This window comes from Ciona robusta, chromosome 1 (assembly GCF_009617815.1).
Source record: "Ciona robusta chromosome 1, ASM961781v2".
NCBI classification, from domain to species: domain Eukaryota; kingdom Metazoa; phylum Chordata; class Ascidiacea; order Phlebobranchia; family Cionidae; genus Ciona; species Ciona robusta.
In genome coordinates, this window is record NC_143235.1 from 6,573,019 (window position 1) to 6,587,575 (window position 14,557).

General features: G+C 34.5%; 1 protein-coding gene across 1 annotated transcript; it reads left to right on the forward strand.

The window, feature by feature from the left end:
• The first annotated feature begins 9,165 nt into the window (after positions 1-9,165).
• LOC149741879 (uncharacterized) lies at positions 9,166-10,904 on the forward strand. Its single transcript, XM_089889371.1, has one exon. It carries the CDS (start codon positions 9,330-9,332, stop codon positions 10,743-10,745), a length of 1,416 nt encoding a protein of 471 aa, XP_089745497.1. The 5' UTR covers positions 9,166-9,329; the 3' UTR covers positions 10,746-10,904.
• Positions 10,905-14,557: the final 3,653 nt, after the last annotated feature.

The window sequence follows — 14,557 nt, forward strand, 5'->3', positions numbered from 1 at the left end:
ATTTTTCCACTTTTCCAGATAAACTGCTGTCTGCAGATAAAATTGCACAATAAACAAAAAATACCCCCAGCTCAAACATCTACTATTCGGCACATTTAAAAGTACTGATATAGAAATCCAGTGCAGTGTCACAATCTGTTTAAGCGATCTTATCCAACCGTGTATCAAACAGAGAATATTGCTAGTGTGAAGTAATAAATAGTTAACCTAACACAAGTCAGAGGAATTGCGGTGTCAAAGCATGCTTTCGCGCATTTTAAAGACATTGGACTATACGAAGAAGAAGGTACACTTTTTCCGCTAGGTGTCAGTAATTATTTAAATTAAAAAATACGTAAAAACGAACAAAACAAAACTACAAAATGTTAATAAGTGCAAAACAAATTAATTAAATATTAATAATGCCTTTATAAATATATAGTAAGAACATCTTTCCCACATTAGGTCAGTTATATACTTTTGTCTCTTTACTGTCGTCGAGTCTGTGGTGTAACAGTTAGCGTGTGGTCATTATTTACTTTCTGTTTCATTTTTATCGGGTTCAAGTCCCGCACAGTGGAATACTAATTTCTTAGAGTTGTTTTTGTTTGATTAGCACTAGTTGAGGTTAGGGGTTACAGGTTTAAATCTTATGTGTATAAACCGTAAAATTACCCCCCCCCCCATAGAATAGAGAGACGAACGAATTTGGTATCGCCTCCTAGCGGAATAAGTGTACCTTCTTCTTCCTATAGTCCCATGTATTTTAAAGTTAAATCTCGAATCAATACCCAAAGTCTCTCGCGAAAAAAATTATACAGTGGGTGTTAATGAAACCGAAAAAAACTTTTGGGATCAAAACTTTTCCTAGCCACGGGCTGAAAGGAATACCGACCTGTGTTATAACAACTGCGGATGCGACACCTCACATGGAAGGAACTAAATTCACTCATTAAAATATCATTCAATATCTATTCTATAAAATTACTTAGTTATTTAGCAAATAACGTTTATACAGACCACTTAGACGAACAACTCCCTGAATGATAGTCATGACATTTGATTTAAGTTATTTCGTATAGTTCGCTTGTGGTTAATTTCTTTTTATCATTGGATTTACAGTTTTTGTATAACGAAGAATTACTACAAGTACTTTTTAACTAAACCATATATATACCAATAAACTATTAAATTGCAAAGTCAAACTACTTTTACACACAAACGGACGACGCACATCTAAACATGAGTACACCGCATTCTGATCCTAACAACACACGATGGCGTTTTTTGATTATTTAAATAAATTAGGAGAACACTGATTACATGAAGGCTTCAAAACTGTTTGCATCAAACCGGTAAAATGCATACATAACACTTTCGAAATACGAAAATACGGCAATTTTTAAACTAACTTCAATAACAGGAGTGTCAGTCACCAAATGTTAACACAGACATTTTGGCAAAAACCTGGTGGCCGACATCAAAAGACAGTGTTGCCTAGTTTATAGCAATATGTTTATTTACAAAGTAAGGTAAATGATTCTATATATAACTTAGAGCAAGGTTACGTTAACAAATGACAAGAAGGTTTAAGCAAACTAACATTATGTAATGTTTTGAATTTTTGTTTATTTTAAAGGTTAAACTTTGTTACTAAAGTCAAAACACGGTTATAATCAATATGTACCTCAATGCTGACAAAAATACTCGGTCAACACCGTATTATGCAAAAATGGCAGTGATTGACTAATGTTTGGTAGATACTGAATAGTGAATAAAAGAACTATCATAAGACTGGACATATTTTGTTTAACTAATATTTATACATCGTGTTTATGTGTATGTTTTAAGAGGAAATTACAAGAATCGTGTGAAAAGTACACTACGTAAAAAGGCAAACAAACAAGAGAGTCTAGCTCTTATACAGGGCCACGAAAGCTATACGACGTGAGTTAAAAAAATGAACGTAAATACACATTAAACATCAAAGAAACCGTCTGTGTTGCAATAGAATACGAAATGTTGAGGTAGGATAGTGATAAAAGCTGGACGGAGATGTCATGTAACTTTTGTTTTTCGATCATATTATATCACTTTTTCCAGTCATACAACACTTTTCAGCCATGCGGTGCACTCTTACCCTTTGTGGACTTATAAGTTCTACTATTATCTTACATAAGAAACGTGTATAAGAATTGTTTTTATTTATTTGCAAATATTATACAACCAAGACTCTATTACCAGAAATTTTAATTTTTGTTTCTTTCGTTATATGCATGCCTGGTGACCATCTAAAACACTTATTACAACAAATCTGCTGGGAAAAGTATTTTGTGTTAAAGGGATATCTTGAACTTATTACTAATTTTATTTTTACTGGATTAATAACCATAACACACCTTTGGTGAATCGGAATATGTATAACAGGATGGGGTTAATACTTCAAGATGTATTGTCCAATATTTAAAAATCAAATCATATGTCTGTTTTTGGGTATAATACCAAAACTACTATACTATTGTGCTTTTATTAACACGTAGAGTTATTTATAGATTCACACACCATATGCTATGATTGCGTGTCGCAAAGAGGCAGGGAATTAAAAGAAAAAAAATGGTTAGTTTGAATAATAAAACTTTATTAGCAATATACTTATAATTTACACGAAACAATAATTTTATGCTTGAAAAAAAAACTGTGAAAATTAAGTTTAAAAATTCCTTTCCTTGCCCCCCTGCTATAGTTTTTAATATGCCCGAAACCGCGATACGTTCTTTTTTCTATTCACGTGACCGCCAACTCCGTCCCATTTCGCTTGGTCTCCATTGTAAAAGATAGGCGCGTAGTAGTTTTAGCTGTTTATTTAAAAAACTACACCAACTACTCAAGTTTATTAGGCCAGTTTGGTTATTTGGTAGGTTAACGCTTACAGTTTACCACTTGTTTAGGGAATTTAAATGTTTAATAAATTTAATTAAAAACCTTTAAACAAACGGTTTGTTAGAAGTATACTCATATTAGAAAACAGTTGTTTTACCCTATAACTTTAAATTAAGTAAAAAAAAACGAAGAAAAACTACATAAAACGCCCTCGATTTCATTGACTACAATAGTAAACGGGAACAACTCGCGAAAGAGAGAAAGTGTATCATGCTCTCTCTTTTGTCGGCAGTGGTGGGCGCGTTCTATTCTTTTTTATATTTCTGTGCTTTTAACTCAAACGCGGCTGCAGTTTTAGCCATAAGGAATAAGCAACTGTTGTTTATAACTTAATTAATGCTCTCCACTAGATGAATATATACAGATGTATTGACGATAACACGAATCATAAACAATAGCCAGATTCCAACAATACCCATAATAGAGCCAAGTCAGCCAGTTTGCCGCACGGTACGTACTTTATCCTCTGTCCCAGAACGTAATTCTCGCCGACATGCCTGAATGGTTAAAAAGAAAAAAAAGGATTTGCAATATTACGCAACGCAAATAGGTTTGTAGTAACATCACATGTCAGTCGCAGAAGTAGAAACTACGAGGTTTACATAGTTAGCTGTATCATGTATAACTGATTAACTGTATCCTGTAGGCTGTATTATATGTATTTTACTGACCTATTCGATTTATATTATTTTCGATAATATATTGAGCTACATCCCACATAAGTGGAAGTGATATGCTCACCATAAGTTATATTTTCTGTACAATATATATCCACCCTAGAACGTAATGAACGCTTTATATGCAATATATCCACCCTAGAACGTAATTATTGTTTTATATTCAATATATCTACCCTAGAACGTAAGTTATGTTTTGTATGCAATATATCTACCCTAGAACGTAATGAATGTTTTGTATTCAATATATCTACCCTAGAACGTAATTATTGTTTTGTATTCAATATATCTACCCTAGAACGTAATTATTGTTTTGTATTCAATATATCTACCCTAGAACGTAATTATTGTTTTGTATTCAATATATCTACCCTAGAACGTAATTATTGTTTTGTATTCAATATATCTACCCTAGAACGTAAGTTATGTTTTGTATGCAATATATCTACCCTAGAACGTAATTATTGTTTTGTATTCAATATATCTACCCTAGAACGTAATTAATGTTTTATATTCAATATATCTACCCTAGAACGTAATTAATGTTTTATATTCAATATATCTACCCTAGAACGTAATTATTGTTTTATATTCAATATATCTACCCTAGAACCTAATTATTGTTTTGTATTCAATATATCTACCCTAGAACGTAATTATTGTTTTGTATTCAATATATCTACCCTAGAACGTAAGTTATGTTTTGTATGCAATATATCTACCCTAAAACGTAATACATGTTTTGTATTCAATATATCCACCCTAGAACGTAATTAATGTTTTATATTCAATATATCTACCCTAGAACGTAATTAATGTTTTCTTGTTTTGTATTCAATATATCTACCCTAGAGCGTAATTAATGTTTTATATTCAATATATCTACCCTAGCTAGAACGTAATTTATGTTTTGTATTCAATATATCCACCCTAGAACGTAATTCATGTTTTGTATGCAATATATCTACCCTAGAACAAAATTAATGTTTGTATGTAATATTCCCATTTGATTTTAGAGTGGTAGGTAGATAAATTTATGTCGTTGTATTGAGCACAATCCAATGGGAAATGTAAAACCACAGCTTTTAAGTAGTATTATGTAATAGGTATTAGCAATATACAGTCTCTTTAGATGACTGCTTCTGAATATTGAATCAGGTAATGTCCTATATATTATATAGTTAGTTATTGATAAATGTAATGTGTGCTCACCGAATGCCTCAATTAGGTTGTTATGTTACAGGTATGGGTGCTTTCCATAACTGTACATAGCTACCTTCACTGTTTAGAGAGAAAAAGCAGGTTTTTTCTTTATCGACGATTGGGAGCACGTGCGTGCACTATTTAGAGAAAAAGAGAAACTGTTTCTTTATCGAAGATCGGAAGCAGGCACCTCACTATTTAGACAGAAAATCGGTCGACGAAACATTGACTTAGTAAAAATTTACAGAAAATCGGTCGACGAAACATTGACTTAGTAAAAATTTACAATTTATTGACTAATGCAGTGTAGATAATTGGTTGGTCTGCCCACCCCGCCAATCAAGGTTTGGCGCCTAAGTACATATTGTGACTTGTAAGAAGTTCACAAGCATTTAATAGGTTGGTTTGTAGAATACTATTGCAATATATAGGTATAGTATTGGATGCAAACCACTTGCCTGACAATGTGTCATCTACGCATGGAGGTGGATCATTTGAAACACAGAGTCAGGATCCTCATTTTTAAATCAATTATTAATTGGTTAAGAAACTTTTCCGATTAAATGGTTTGAGGCTATTCCTAGCCTAATGACAACTTTAAGTGGTAGGCCTATTATTAATGAAATATCATTTTTAATTAATTACTGAAGTATTTTAAAGAATTAAACATAAACATACTACTTTACTGATATTGTAATATATGCATAGTTGCATACTGATGTTGTAATATATGTATCTAATGGCGTAAATACAACAAAATAAATAAGTTGAATTGAACACATCGATATCGGTAGCTATGTACAGTTATGGAAAGCACCCATACCTGTAACATAACAACCTAATTGAGGCATTCGGTCAGCACACATAACATTTATCAATAACTAACTATATAATATATAGAACATTACCTGATTCAATATTCAGAAGCAGTCATCTAAAGAGACTGTATATTGCTTATACCTATTGCATAATACCACTTAAAAGCTGTGGTTTTACATTTCCCATCGGATTGCACTCAAAACAACGACATAAATTTATCTACCTACCACTCTATAAGTAAAATCAAATGGGAATATTACATACAAACATTAATTTTGTTCTAGGGTAGATATATTGAATACAAAACATGAATTACGTTCTAGGGTAGATATATTGAATATAAAACAATAATTACGTTCTAGGGTGGATATATTGAATACAAAACATGAATTACGTTCTAGGGTAGATATATTAAATATAAAACATTAATTACGTTCTAGGGTAGATATATTGAATACAAAACAATAATTACGTTCTAGGGTGGATATATTGAATACAAAACAATAATTACGTTCTAGGGTAGATATATTGAATATAAAACAATAATTACGTTCTAGGGTGGATATATTGAATACAAAACAATAATTACGTTCTAGGGTAGATATATTGCATTTGCATATAAAACATAACTTACGTTCTAGGGTAGATATATTGCATATAAAACATTATTTACGTTCTAGGGTGGATATATTGCATATAAAACGTTAATTACGTTCTAGGGTGGATATATTGAATACAAAACAATAATTACGTTCTAGGGTAGATATATTGAATACAAAACAATAATTACGTTCTAGGGTAGATATATTGAATACAAAACAATAATTACGTTCTAGGGTAGATATATTGCATTTGCATATAAAACATAACTTACGTTCTAGGGTAGATATATTGCATATAAAACATTAATTACGTTCTAGGGTGGATATATTGCATATAAAACGTTAATTACGTTCTAGGGTGGATATATTGAATACAAAACAATAATTACGTTCTAGGGTAGATATATTGAATACAAAACAATAATTACGTTCTAGGGTAGATATATTGAATATAAAACAATAATTACGTTCTAGGGTAGATATATTGCATATAAAACATTAATTACGTTCTAGGGTGGATATATTGCATATAAAACGTTAATTACGTTCTAGGGTGGATATATTGAATACAAAACAATAATTACGTTCTAGGGTAGATATATTGAATACAAAACAATAATTACGTTCTAGGGTAGATATATTGAATATAAAACATTAATTACGTTCTAGGGTAGATATATTGAATACAAAACAACATTTACGTTCTAGGGTAGATATATTGAATACAAAACAATAATTACGTTCTAGGGTAGATATATTGCATATAAAGCGTTCATTACGTTTTAGGGTGGATATATATTGTACAGAAAATATAACTTATGGTGAGCATATCACTTCCACTTATGTGGGATGTAGCTCAATATATTATCGAAAATAATATAAATCGAATAGGTCAGTAAAATACATATAATACAGCCTACAGGATACAGTTAATCAGTTATACATGATACAGCTAACAATGTAAACCTCGTAGTTTCTACTTCTGCGACGGACATGTGATGTTACTACAAACCTATTTGCGTTGCGTAATATTGCAAATCCTTTTTTTTTCTTTTTAACCACTCAGGCATGTCGGCGAGAATTACGTTCTGGGACAGAGGATAAAGTACGTACCTTGCCGCACCAGTATGGTGGCCCAGTGTTGCCACACGTTTTTTTATCTCTTAACAATAAAAAAAACAAAAAAAAAACGAAAATAAAATTGAAAATGAAAACGAAAATGAAAACGAAATTGAAAACGAAAAATGAAAACGAAATTGAAAACGAAAACGAAAATGAAATTGAAAACGAAAATGAAAACGAAAATGAAAACGAAAATAAAAACGAAAATAAAAACGAAAATGAAAACGAAAATGAAAACGAAAATAAAAATGAAAACGAAAATGAAAACGAAAATGAAAACGAAAATGAAAACGAAAATGAAAATGAAAACGAAAATAAAAATGAAAATGAAAACGAAAACGAAAATAAAAATGAAAACGAAAATGAAAATGAAAACGAAAATGAAAATAAAAATGAAAACGAAATTGAAAACGAAAATGAAATTGAAAACGAAAAAAAATGAAAATCAATTTCGCTTTTCGCGTCGTGGCCGAGGAGTGCCAACGAAAAAAAAACGAAAATGAAATTCAATCGCGCCGTGGCCGAGGAGTGCCATGTGCAGTGTTACCGTTGTATTTCATTTATACTTACCATATTGGATTGTACGTCCTTCTGATAAACAATAAAGATGTAGAGTTAGGCGTATCTACAATCTACATTATGTATTTACTTTATTGAGTTATTTAGCAAATAAAACTCAGTGAAATTATCAGTACGTAAACTCGTTATTTTGCATTGCATCACTGAATCGAATGACGTCATATTCAAGCAATTCCCTCGGGTGAAAGCGCTGTTAGTTAGTAATGGCTATGTTGCCTGCGTGAGTTACCTCTGTAGTCAGTTTCCTGTTTCAATTCACAATGGAAACCGATTGGAAAACTGATGATGATCTTAGGTTGGAACTGGAAAGATATGTTTGTCAATCTACTCCAAGAAAACTCATTTTACAATACATGGAAAGAGATTTTTCAGAGTATCAATCTCAAAATGTTCCTTGGTCTCACTGATACCCGCTATATATATAGTTTTTTTTGAACAAAGTCGAGCGTTCGTTTCGTAAATTAATTTTAACAAGCGAAAAGAAGCTTCGTCGCCGTAATTCACCTGCAATGCGTAACCATTTGTTACGTCTAAATAGCAACATATGACGTCACAATAAGGATATGTTACGTCGGATATGGCACATTATATTCTTGTTTTTCGCACAGTTTTGTGTTGGTAAAACCGCAATATATAAAAAGACTAACAGCGATTTTACCCGAGGGAATTGCTTGAATATGACGTCATTCGATTCAGTGATGCAATGCAAAATAACGAGTTTACGTACTGATAATTTCACTGAGTTTTATTTGCTAAATAACTCAATAAAGTAAATACATAATGTAGATTGTAGATACGCCTAACTCTACATCATTATTGTTTATCAGAAGGACGTACAATCCAATATGGTAAGTATAAATGAAATACAACGGTAACACTGCACATGGCACTCCTCGGCCACGGCGCGATTGAATTTCATTTTCGTTTTTTTTTCGTTGGCACTCCTCGGCCACGACGCGAAAAGCGAAATTGATTTTCATTTTTTTTTCGTTTTCAATTTCATTTTCGTTTTCAATTTCGTTTTCATTTTTGTTTTCATTTTCGTTTTCATTTTCGTTTTCATTTTTATTTTCGTTTTCATTTTCGTTTTCATTTTCGTTTTCATTTTCAATTTCATTTTCGTTTTCATTTTTGTTTTCGTTTTCATTTTTATTTTCGTTTTCATTTTCATTTTCGTTTTCATTTTCGTTTTCAATTTCGTTTTCATTTTCGTTTTCATTTTCGTTTTCAATTTCGTTTTCATTTCCGTTTTCAATTTCAATTTCGTTTTCAATTTCATTTTCGTTTTTTTTTTGTTTTTTTTATTGTTAAGAGTTAAAAAAACGTGTGGCAACACTGGGCCACCATACACCAGACAGGAGAAAGGCAATATAAGCCAGTCAGACGGTGGCGCTAGACAGTCAGTAAAATGATAATAGTTGGAGTTAACACTCATAAACTTTTTGGTTGTGCACGGCAGCGTGCGGACGGTTCTCGCAACATGCGCGAAAAAGCTAGCTTTGCTAGGGTGGTGAGCACCCAAAAGATTAATATGTTTAAACGCCCCAACTGTCTGAGTTTTAAAACAGAAAAGCAAATCAAAAGACACGAAGTGATTGATATCTTAAAGAAAATAGGCTTTGAAAGAAAGAAAATTCAGGGAATTGCTGAAATGAAAGGAACCAAAATCGATGTCACTTGCAGCTCAAGAGAAAATGTTCTAGAGCTAAGAGAAATACTATCTAAACGGGAAGAGTTTTACAATGTATACTTGTACGAATCGGATCATGTTAATGTCATCCTGGGATGGGTACCTATACCATTTCCTGACCTTTTAATAACCGAATTTCTGCAACATAACCATGGATCAGTAGATAAAATAGTTCAAAAGACCGACAGAGATGGGCTTAAAACCGGCGTAAGGATAGCAGTAATGAAAAAAGAGGACCTGATGAAGCACCCAATACCAAGCTATATCTCAATAAATAATATGGAGTTTTACGTCACTTACAATGGGCAAACAGTAACCTGTAAATATTGTAAAGAACCTGGGCACAAACAAGCCGAATGCTCCAAAAGATTGCAGGATTACCCAAGATTAGAACATAAAACAAAACAAAGTGATAAAGATCAACTCACTGGCACTACAGTCGACGATATTCTTCCGCGTGACGTCACATCTACGCCTAAGGAGAAGGTGCGCGGCAGTCTAGATCGAGACTCACCAAGCCTCGAGGTAATGCCTACAGCAAATCATCCGAGAGAAGCAGTACTTGCTGAGAATATAGAGGCAAGTAGCAAGTCGGGTCAAGTGAAATCTAGACCAAAAAGGCCACTATCGAGCCCGGAAGAGTGTAACAAAGCCAAGATGCACTCTGTCAGTCTCAGTGAAACAAAACTCCCTGTGAGCTGTCTGAAGTGCAAAAATGAAGGATTGTCCACAGAGAATGCTACGTCATACCACTGTTGGGGCTGCTCGCAGGAGTTTGTCGTGGCTCGCACTTGTTGCTCAAATGACTTGTTTCTGGAATCAATGGAAGTAGAAGATACAAGCTGCCCTTTATGCCAGAGGAGATTGAAGAAGATGGCTTGCTGCAACACCTTTCAACCAGAGTCTCGGTTGGACGACGGCTGCTACGAGTGCGTCACTTGTCAAAGGTATTCTAGACTTTGTAAATGTTCAAATTTTAGCTGTTTCGGCAATAGAAATACCAGTAAAGCTTGCAAAAACATTGCGTGTAAAAGTAAGCTAATTAACTGTGAATGCGGGAAGCGGTATATCGAAGAACTTGACGACGAACCATTTGTATGTCCTTGTGGTTGTGTTTATAGATGTGAAGCGTAACTATTGATTTAGCAAATCTGGACGACTTTTATTTTAACTTTTTAATGTCACTTAATATTGCTATTTATAATGTGGCTGGTTTGCGGGATAGCAAAAAGCGCAAAGCAGTGTTCAACTTTATCCGAGGTAAAAAACTTAATTTCACATTTCTACAAGAAACACACGGCTGTGCAGTCTCTAATAGGCTATGGGAAATGGAATGGGGAGGACAAATTCTTTGGGCTAATGGGTCAAACAGAAGTAGAGGGGTGGCGATACTTTGCGATAAAAAAACTTCTTACACTTTGGGAAGCACTAATGCAGACCCAGAGGGAAGATATATAACCGCTGAAATTCGAATAGAATCTCGAACGCTGCTGCTGGCAAACATATACGCCCCTAACAGAGATGACCCGATATTTTTTGAAGATTTATTCCAAACAGTTTCTCGCACGATAACCAGCGCAGATATAATTTTAGGCGGTGATTTCAATCTTACACTTGACCCGCACTTAGATAGACATAATCCAAACGCCGAAAGAAACCATAATGCGCGAGAGACTGTCCTGGAGCACATGCAAACTCTTGGACTAGAAGACGCGTTTCGATTAAAAAACTGTAACCTTAAACAATTTACTCGCTACCAATCTAATCCATATTCAGCCGGTCGAATTGATTTGTTCCTACTATCCCAACAACTCGTGCCAAAGTTAAGTAATTGCGTTATTCGTCCAAGCATTAGATCTGATCACAGTCTTGTGATACTGTCCCTGCGTTTATCCCCTATTAACAGAGGGAAGGGTTTGTGGAAACTTAATAACTCGTTACTGCAAGATGAAGCGTCAGTTACTAAAATACGGAAACTAATCAGGGACTTTGGCGCAACCAATCCTCGCGGACATGTCAATGCTCATGTTCGATGGGACACTTTAAAGTGTGTGGTTCGTGGAGAATTCATTAAACTAAGCGCACAATATAGAAAATCGATACAGAAGACTCAGACGAAACTAGAAAATAAACTAGCCTCTGTAGAATCCGAAGTCACCGATGCTGGGTCCAACCCAGATGAAAGTCTTCTGGAGCGTAGACAACAACTGCGTAACGAACTGGATTGTTTAATTGAACATCGCACACATGGCGCTATAATAAGAAGTCGTGCGCGCTGGGCCGAGAGTGGTGAAAAATGCTCCAAATTTTTTTTAAACTTAGAAAAACGTAACTCTGAGAAAAAAACGATATGGCGTCTTAAAAAGTCAAACACCGTGCTAACCGACCAATTGGAAATAATTAATGAACTCCGTACTTTTTATAAAAATCTATATGATCCAGGGCCGCAACCGACACCAATATCCGATATCGCCAATCACTTAAACTCGCTATCGCTACCAAGACTTAGCCATGACGACGCTCTCAATCTTGAGCAACCTATAAGAGTAGAAGAAATACACTCAATTATAACGTCCATGCCTAATAATAAAACGCCCGGGAACGACGGACTCACAGCAGAGTTTTACAAAACCTTTTGGCCGGATATTAAAGTATTCCTTATCGACTCGATTCGACGCACTGAAGCTACAGGCATGTTGTCGAATTCCCAGACCGAAGGCGTAATAACACTGATTCCGAAAGAAGGTAAAGATCCGTTGCTTGCTACAAATTACCGACCTATCACGCTCCTCAACGTTGATTACAAAATATTTTCTAAAATAATTAACTCAAGAATTAAATCCACGTTACCTGAGCTAATACATCCAAATCAAAATGGCTTTATGAAAGGGCGTTTCATTGGTGATAACATAAGACTGTTGTTTGACGTAATCGACTACTGTGACTCAGAAAACATCCCAGGAACGGTGGTCAGCCTCGATTTTTTTAAAGCCTTTGACACGTTAACCTTTAACTATATACATGAAATGGTAAAAAACTGGGGTTTTCCGAAGTACATACAAAAATGGATCAACATTTTTTACAATAATCCGCGGTGCGCAGTAGCAAATAACGGGCATGTGTCTCCCCTGTTTAGGGTCGGAAGAGGTTGTAGGCAAGGAGATCCAATATCTCCTTCACTTTTTGTTCTTGCCATTGAAACGTTAGCTGCAGAAATTCGTGCAGCTGACTTTAAAGGTATTGAAGTCGACGGCAATCAGATCAAAGTATCGCTCTTTGCAGATGACACCGTTATATTTACAGACGGCACGCAGAAAAGCTTTGACAGTATCTTTAAAATTTTACATGGGTTTGGGGTTAAATCTGGTTGCACAATTAACCTTCAAAAATCTCAAGCGTTTCACATCGGTAGCAAACGAAAGTGTTTAAGCAGGCCAATGTCGGGCCAGGGACTTAGGTGGCCTCAAGATCATATGAAATACTTGGGCATTGAATTTCCTATTCAAAATGAAAGCGATAAAAATTTAATAAAATCCAATTTAACAAAGCCGCTAAATAAGATTGCAACTCTTCTAAACATTTGGTCAGGCAGAGCCCTTACAATGCTCGGAAAGATTACGGTCGTGAAATCTCTAATAATCCCGATACTAACATATAAGGTAAGCGTGCTTCCAATACCAATCCCGACACAAATTATAAAGTCCTTAAACACGAGAATTTTTCGGTTCGTTTGGGGATCAAAATGGGAACGAATAAAAAGAAAAACGCTGTGCCAAGAGATAAAACGGGGAGGTGCAAGCATGATCGACATTGAAGCTTACACTCTAGCCCTACAGTCCAAGTGGTTAAAATTTCTCATAAATCCAGCATATGAGTCATCGTGGAAACTTATTGAATCCCGTTACTTTAACTCAGAGATCTTACTGGCTACATTACTATCAACTATACGTGAAACGTCCGTCGAATTCAAACGAATGTTACCGATCCGATCGTTACGAACCACCTTACTAACGATTAAACGTATTTATAACTGTGGAGCGTTGGGCGAGAAAATTAATAGCAATAGATGTTTATGGTTAAACGCAAAAGTTAAGTGTCGCTCTCATCCGTTTTTCATCCAAGAGTTTGCAAGTGCCGGGATAATAAACTACTGCCAAATAATCAATGAAGTGGGTAACTATATGAGCTATTCAGAAATTGTCGAAAAATATAGGGTGAAAGACAGTAATACCGATTATAAATGTTACAACGAACTAATAAAATCTATACCAGACAGTTGGGACAAGGGTAATGTCGAGATAGAGAATCATGCCGCTGACGCAGCAAAACTGCTAGATGGCGTTAAAGAACTTAAAGCAACAAACTCGATTTACCGAGAAATAACTGGCGCATTTAAAGATCCGAACCCCAAAACACAACAAAAATGGGCCTTAATAGTGGGATACATTGAAAATTGGGAGAAAGTGTATTTAAGAAATTATTTCTGCACAGTCGAAACAAGATTACGGTCATTTCAAATAAAACTACAAAACCACGGTATCGTAACTAATGAACTACTATTTAAATTGGGATTTAAAGACAATGACAGCTGTGTTTACTGTAGAGATGAAACTGAAACGATAATCCATGCTTTTTATAATTGTCCAAAAGTTAAAGACTATTGGTATAAAGTTGAAAACTGGATTTGCGCAAGGGTCCGTAGACCATTTTGCTTTCACGTAAAACACTTTTTATTCGGTGTTAATGATGTTCTTGTGAACTGCTTATTGTTGTGTGCTCGATTTTGTATTTATCGCTGTAGAGTGCAGGAGAAAATTCCCGTAGTAAAAATTTTTGTTCATGAAGTGGAAAGGATCCAAGCCACTGAATATCAAATAGCCAAAATACGTGGTCTTACTTCCACACATTTTATGAAATGGGGTGCAGCCGTTTGTTAATGTTGTTAC

Bases quoted from the DNA above. Each gene is read 5' to 3' on its own strand.
- LOC149741879 (XM_089889371.1), top strand. From the start codon at position 9,330: ATGATAATAGTTGGAGTTAACACTCATAAACTTTTTGGTTGTGCACGG.